This window comes from Apium graveolens, chromosome 5 (genome assembly GCF_009905375.1).
Source record: "Apium graveolens cultivar Ventura chromosome 5, ASM990537v1, whole genome shotgun sequence".
Lineage (NCBI taxonomy): Eukaryota > Viridiplantae > Streptophyta > Magnoliopsida > Apiales > Apiaceae > Apium > Apium graveolens.
The window spans coordinates 214,355,317-214,363,594 of NC_133651.1; the positions used below are offsets into that span (position 1 = coordinate 214,355,317).

Consider the following 8,278-nt stretch of genomic DNA (forward strand, 5'->3'; position numbering starts at 1 on the left):
CTTGCGTAGACATTGGTCCACATACATCTGTGTGTACCAATCCTAGCAAATCTGCAGCCCTCTCTTCATGTCCACTAAATGGAGATTTGGTCATTTTACCCAATAGACAAGACTCGCATGTAGCATAGGATTCAAAATCAAAGGGGTCAAGTAACCCTTCCTTATGCAATGTCCGCAGTCTATTTTTACTAATATGACCAAGTCCGCAGTGCCACAAGAAAGTGAGATTTTCATCATCCATTTTTCTTTTATTAGTATGTTCAATTTGTAGTAAATTATGCTCTATGTCACATACATACATACCATTGTTTAAAATACCACTTCCATAAAGAACGTTATCTCTAAGAATTTGAACATTTATTATTCTGAATAAGAAATGAAAATCCAGCCAAGTCTAACATGGAATAGAAATAATATTCCTCACAATCGAGGGAACAAAATAACAATTATTTAGAACAATATTCTTGCCCGTAGGAATATATAAATGAAATGATCCTACAGCTTCAGCAGCAACTCTTGCTCCATTTCCCATCCGTAGAATCACATCCTCTTCTTCAAGAGTCCTACTTCTCCTTAGTCCCTGCAACGAATTGCAAATATGAGAACCACAGGCGGTATCTAATACCCAAGTAGAAATTTGACTTAGTGACATATTAACTTCGATCATGAACATACCTGAATCAGAAGCGGTAGTCTCACTACCCTTCTTCTTCTTCAATTCTGCAAGGTAAACCTTGCAGTTCCTCTTCCAGTGCCCCACCTTTTTACAGTGAAAGCAAACAGCTTTGCTCTTGGGGTCTTCAGCTTTTGGTGGAACCGGCTTTTTCTCACCTACTTTCTTCTTCTTGGAAGGGTTCTTCTTTCTTTTCTTAGGATTGGAACCTTCACCAATTAGAAGAACAGAACTCTTCTTAGGGGGAAAATTCGATTCCACAGTCTTCAACATGTTGTGGAGTTCAGGCAGGCTGACATCCAGCTTATTCATGTGAAAGTTCACAACAAACTGCGAGAACGAACTCGGAAGTGATTGCAAGACCAAGTCTTGGTTCAGCTCCCCATCCATGGCAAAACCAAGTTGTCCAAGACGTTCAATCAAATTGATCATCTTAAGTACATGGTCATTCACAGATGATCCCTCAGACATCCTACAACCGAACAGCTCCTTCGATATCTCATATCGAGCTGTCCTCCCGCCACATCATACAACTCTTGTAGATGCATAAGGATAGTGTGGGCATCCATATGCTCATGTTGCTTCTGTAGCTCAATGTTCATGGAAGCTAGCATGATGCATTGAGCAAAATTTGCATCATCTATCCACTTACGATACACAACATGTTCATCATTATGTGCATCGCTAGCAGGTTCAGTAGGCTTAGGTGAGTCAAGCACATATTCCAGCTTCTCAACCCTGAGAACAATTCTCAAGTTTTGAAGCCAGTCAGCAAAATTAGGACCAGTCAACTTGTGAGCATCTAGTATACTCTGGAGTGATAGTGCAGAAGACATAACGAATATAGTAAATCTGTAAATGATGAACACATAACAACACTTAGCAAATATTCAATTTCATTTCAAGACACTATATGAATCGGGTCTTTATTCATAAGTGGCTCCCACTAGTTTATCTAATTTATACAACCCCTAAGTGAAAATTAAGCATTCATAATGCTAGTGGGAATAGGGATCCTACATTCCATCACACAACCTCGGTTGTAGCATGAAACATCATGTGATGTTCAATAGGCAGACAACTCTTGTCAATTACATCTTATGTTATTCCCTAATAAAACTTTAGCCTCTTGAATAATTGAGTCACGGCTGTAGCACGACAAACTCAATATTCTAAGTCAAGTCTAACCCAACATTTCGTACAATTGAATCAGTCTCCAACGGCCCACGGCTGTAGCACGTAACGACCTTTAGATTCTAATTCAATGTACACATCTCTATGTAATAGACAAGTATTTCTTATTTCGAAATAAAAGCCCTCGACTGTAGCACGAAACGACTATGATTTAAAAATAAGAACCACTTTCTATCATGTTGGAAGGCTATGACTGACACAAGCCCGTTGTGTCATTGGCCAATTACTACTTGATATTATTTAATTTTAGAGGGATTATATTATATTACAATCATAATCATATTATAAAGAGATTCTTCCTTTTAAATTAAATATTTCAAATCAATAATCGATAATCAGATGATTCCCAGATCGGGGGGAGCATTGTCAAGAGGCGTCACTTAATACCCCTTTCTTACAGATAGAAATCTGCTTTTGACAGAATCATCCTTTCTCTCAATATTGAAAATTCATATTTAATTACGTGTTTCATAAACACAAGAATCTCATGATTGTATTCATAATATTATTGTTAAGGCAAGAAACGATTCATATTCTAGATTTTCTAGAGCACGCCTTATATTGATTTAAGTTCACCTAAATCTATCATCGCATGGTAAACATAGGCATATATCTCATATATAAAATTAAATAAACAAGTAAATGTAAAGTGCAATAAAGTAAATGTGTTTGGTTATGGCCCCATCCTATGTGATCTTTATCAAGCTCATGATAAAGATCAAGGTCAATCTAATATGGTGATGGAAATAAATACAACTACTTATTACATAAGTCTTCTTCTTTGTTTAGACTTCTTGTATGCCTCGTCTTCTTCTTTGTATCACCTTCATTGGATAGCCTTCTTGAGTCTTCAATTACATTACATAAATTGAAAGTAAAACTAATCTAATGAACTTACAAGAATAACTCGAGTTACATTCGAGATTTATGATTACAAAGATTGACGACATGCAAGTCGTATTTAAAACCAAAACCAAAACCATTACACTAAGCTCGAAAGGCCATAACCATCCACCATGCTCATACAACACATAAAAGCATGTTAAAACACATAATCTGATCTTAACATATCATATTATCCATGATCTAATCATAAAAAAAAATATGACAAAAATCAGAAAAATCAAAATCAAATCAGAAAAAAAAGAATCACTGTTTACGGGAAGTAAACGACGTCAAATGCCTTACAGACGAGTCGTTGATAGATTTAGCTATCAGTTTTGTTCAGACGCTCGTTTACCTATGAAATAGGGTATTCGTTTGCGTAAATCGAACACCAGGCCCGGATTTCAGCAAATCTGCAGCAGCCAATTCAGAATCCGTATTTAATATGATTCTCATAATTATAACAAACATAAATCATGTATATATCAGTATATATACAGATTACATAATCATCTTATGATTATACAACTCACATGAATATCATATATTCAAAACCATACATATATAAGCATATTATATCAACATCAAATCATGGCGAATCACGTACATGCTCATATATCGAAAACAGTTAAACACATAAACGAATTAAAAACTTTTCGCAAGTAGCTCTGATGCCATTGAAGGGTTTTTAGCACATAAACGCAACGAAAACGTAAATTTAAATCTTAAAAAAAATGAAACCCTCTGCAGGATCCATGCGAAAAATAATATTTAATTCGTAGTTCAGTATGTTTACCTCAAGAAGCTTTACGTTAATTGAAAGATGGAGGTCTTTAATAGCGATCCAAGAACGATGAACGGAAATCCCTAGCAGCTGCTCCTCAAGTGTGAATCACTCCACCGGTATCCACCAAGAGTACAATGTGATGGAGGAGGAAGAGGTTGAGAGAATTAGTTGCCTCCCTCTTGTTCTACTTTAGAATTAGGGTTAATTATTTGAGTTGAGGCAAATAGGGTTTATAATAGTATATTTATAGGCAAAATTTTCAGCTGAAAATTTTCCATAAAATATTATTATTATTAACCCTTTAATTGATTATTCTTATTAACCAATTAACTAATAATTAAAACACCTTTTAATCATTAATCCATTTTCTAAACACTTTAGAAAAATAATTCTCTCACTTGATTTAATTTCCAAAATTAAATTCTTAGTTAATAATATTAAGAAATAATTAAATCTCATTTAATCAATTATTAAATCTGCTAATTAATTATTTATTTCATAAATAAATAATTACCAGCCATTATTAATTAATTCCTCCACTATTAAATCATTCTCTTTTATGGTGTGACCCTGTAGGTTCAATATTAAGCCGGTAGTAGAAATAAATAATAATAAAACTATTTTATCATTATTTATATAAATTCTCTAATTCATTAAATATGATTAATTAATAAATTAATCATATTTATTCTACATCGTGAGGGATACTTCTCAGCATATCGCGACTATCCGGGTAATACGAATTCACTGCTTAGAATACCAAGAACATATTCAGTGAGTAGTTACCGTACAATCAATTCCTTCTACCCTGCAATGTCATGATTAAATACAAGGCATGGAACTTGTGTCAAGCCTATCTTATTTAATCATTTGCTTTCCCATTCACTATGCTTAGTTCTATTTAATGTAAATTAGAAACTCCTTTCTAATTTCATTCACTATGGCCAGAGATTCCTGAACTAGCATAAGTGGATCAGCATTGAACATTCTCTTCCTTTACTGGAAGGGGTAGATCCTTTATTGATCATACACTATCTTCGTGTACAAATTTATATACCCAGTAGAGCCCTTATAATTGTCCATAGAGACTAAGAACTAAACCAAAGCATAGTTCAGTGTACACAAGATGACTACGATGACCTCAAGTCTACGGATACTTGTACAACTATCACTATGTGAACAGCTGCTGACACGTGAGTGAACTCCATCAGTTGTTCAGCTGTGTGAGTCATGTTCAGTGAACTTATTCTATAATAAGCACCTACATACTAGCTATAGTGTCACCACACAAATGTCAATAAGAACAGACATCCTTCATAATGAAGCAAGCATAGTATGTACCGATCTTGACGGATTACTAATTACCAGTTAGTAATCCTACGACCAGGAAATATTTAAGTTTAGAGTTATCATCTTTTAGGTCTCATTATTATGATCTCATCATAATCCATAAAAAGCTTTACTCTAAACTATGGTATATCTTATTTAAACACTTAAATAGATAAAGCCCACAATAAAACCAAAATAAGTCTTTTATTAATATCAATGAAATCAAAACAGCTTACATAAAAGTTATTCCTAAATCATCATACATGATTGGACTTAGGACACATCTCTTTCAGAATCATCATCACTATAATCAATGTCCAGATTCACAGTCTTCTCAAGATTATGTATAGAGTCCTCTGGAAATTCAGATGAGCTGGCTCTATCAACACCAAATATTAGATCTAACCTGTCAATATAAGGGAAAGGAGTCCTCCACAATCCTCCAGCTTTGGGATGATTCTAAAAAAAAGTGCATTAGTAACAATGATATGAATATTTTAATGATTAATAAATTAATTGATATTTCATTACCTTGCAAAAATCATCATAAGGTTGTCTCTCACAAACAATTATTTTTGTTTGATCATCCCACTGAAACCCAGAAGTTCTAATTACCATTTCACAAATAACAGCATACTTATCTTTGAACCATTTAACTTTCGATTCAATATGGGGAATAGCTTTCAAAGCACAACCAGGAAACTTGTTGTTCAACATAAGCTCCAAGTGATTCAGATAGCCATTTTTAAAGCCTCCTTCTCTTTCCATTGTTGGCCAGTACTCATATCCAACAAACAATTAATTAAAGCTTCTTCTTCCTCTTTTTTTCAAAAACGCTCGTTCATCCCCCTTCCACTATTTGAACTTTGACTACTTGTATCCATCCTACATAAAACTGAGACATGATACATAACAAATTATACATATTAAGTGCCAATAAATAAAAAAAATACTTTTATTAAACTCCAAAAGATAAAATTTTCAAAAATAATCCATCCCTAACTAGCTCTCCAAACGTACAAATGACTGAAGTAGATAACAAAAATAATGCATCCCTAACTAGCTCTCCAAGTATTAAATAGAGTTTGTGCTAAGTCATTTCTGAAAGTAGTCCATGCATTAGATGACTGAACAAGGGTAATGTATTCAACTTCTTCATCACTATCATCTCCCTCGCTATCGCTATATCTATCACTATCGTTGTTATTTGAATCATCATCAACCTCAAGATATGTGGGCATGTGTTTGCGAATCAAATTATGTACTAAAACACATGATGTTACTATACAAGCTTGGGTTCGTATTGGAAAAAAAGAAGGGCTTTTTAAAATTCCCCATCTCCCCTTCAGTAAGCCAAAACTTCTTTCAATTACATTCCTTGCTTTGGAGTGTCTCATATTAAAATATTACTCTGCATTTGCTGGTTGTCGATTTTCCCATACTTTCAGGTGGTAATGGTGCCCCCTGAAAGGTGTAAGACACCCCTCATAATTTGTATAACCCGCATCTTCCAAAATATAACAACCTGAATAAAATAAAAAAATAAATTTAGTATGAATCTTGATAAACTCAATACATTTATTATTTTTAGTTATTTTTATTACCTTGAGGTACCTTCAGACCATTAGGCCTAGATATTGCATCTCGTAGAACACGACCATCATGTGCGAAACCTTCCCATCCAGGTAAGACAAATATAAATTCCATATTTGGTGTATATACACCTAAGACATTCATTGTAAGATTGCCTTTTCGTAATCGATATCGTCCCTTCTCATTTTTTACGACTGCATGCCTTTGATTGATAAAATTACTTCTCGAATGCAATCTTGGGCGAATCTTTTATTGTCCATGGCAGGGAGAGTTCTTTTAATTAAATCCGTTTTAAATGCTATCGAGGCATTATGGTGTAATCACTTTCTCTTACCAGCTTTTGTCCATGCAAATATCCAGTCTTTGCTAACTTGATTTCTTTGGAAAGGAAACATAAACCATAAGGGTGGTGCTAAAGTTGCTTGGTCTAAGATTTGTCTTCCAAAAGATGAAAGGGGGCTGGGTTTAAAAAACATGGTAGAGTGGAACAAAGCTCAACTCATCGGGCATTTGCTTCGTGTAGTGACAAGGTCTAACAGTTTGTGGCCTCGATGGGTGAATGAAACTGTCCTCAAGAATAAGCATTTTTGGACCCTTAACATTCCAACAGACTGTTCTTGGATATGGCGAAAGGTTCTAAAACTGAGATGCATTGCTATTCAGTTTGTTTCTTACTCTATTGGTACGGGTAATTCAGTTTCTTTGTGGTTTGATCCATGGTGGGGAGGGACCTGCTTGGCTGCTCTGCATTCTTCTCCTATTATTAGCCAGTGTGGTATGCATGCTAATGATCTGGTTAGCAAAATCATTTGTTCGGGGACTTGGTGTTTACCTGCTCCCAATGCTAGACACCACCACCTTGATCCTCTTTTACAACATTGGCTTAATACTTTCGATTTTCTAGCTTTTAATCCGAATGGTTTGGACAGTATGCTCTGGGATGGTTTGGTTACTTCTAAGGTTAAGACCTGGAACATTTGGAACTCCATTAGAACCAGGGGAGATACTGTAAATTGGCATGGTGCAATTTGGCATAAACTCAGAATCAACAGGTTTGCACACCACGAATGGTTCCTCTGTCATGGTCGTCTTAACACATTGTCCAGGCTGCATCGATTCGGCATCTCGGAGTCTCAGCAATGTTTTTTGTGTATTGGAGGTCGAGAAACGGACTCTCATCTATTTGTTCACTGTCCTTATAGTCGATGGATCCTAGTTCGACTGTTACTTCTTGTTGATCTCTCGGTTGTTGGTAATACTTGGATAGACCTCCTGCAGCATCTTTCTGCTTTGGAGGACAAGCTCCGAGGAGTGCTTGGGCTCTGCCTCCTGCAAATTTTCTGCTACCACCTTTGGCGAGAGCGTAATGCCCGAGCTCACAACTCCGGCATCCTTGGTCCTTCGAAGCTAATGGATTGCATCACCAGAGATTTTATAGCTAGATTGCATGGTTCCATTTGGTTTTCTAAAACAATTTGTAATAGGGTTGATTTACTTTCTAGTCTTTCGCCCGTATTTAGAATCTAGTATTTATCTTGCTTTAATTTTAGCTTTCTATCTTCAATCTTTTTCTGAGATTGGTTATAGATAGCTCCTTCTCTATGGCCTGTCATAGAGCATTGGGTAGATCCCTGTTTGTTCTTGTTTGTTGATATATACTAAATTTAGCAAAAAAAAAAGGTACCATCTAGAGCTCCTAAGCAATTCTACAAGATTAAAATGTAATCTTTTATACCCACATATAAATCATTAAAGTTAATTATTTAATTAATTAAGTAAATTTTATATATATTCCAACATGTACCTTGAAGGATTTC

General features: G+C 35.2%; 1 protein-coding gene across 1 annotated transcript; it reads left to right on the top strand.

The window, feature by feature from the left end:
• Nucleotides 1-6,935: 6,935 nt before the first annotated feature.
• Nucleotides 6,936-7,988, top strand: LOC141660680 (uncharacterized). The gene has a single exon (XM_074467666.1). It carries the CDS (start codon nucleotides 6,936-6,938, stop codon nucleotides 7,986-7,988), a length of 1,053 nt encoding a protein of 350 aa, XP_074323767.1.
• The last annotated feature ends 290 nt before the right edge of the window (nucleotides 7,989-8,278 follow it).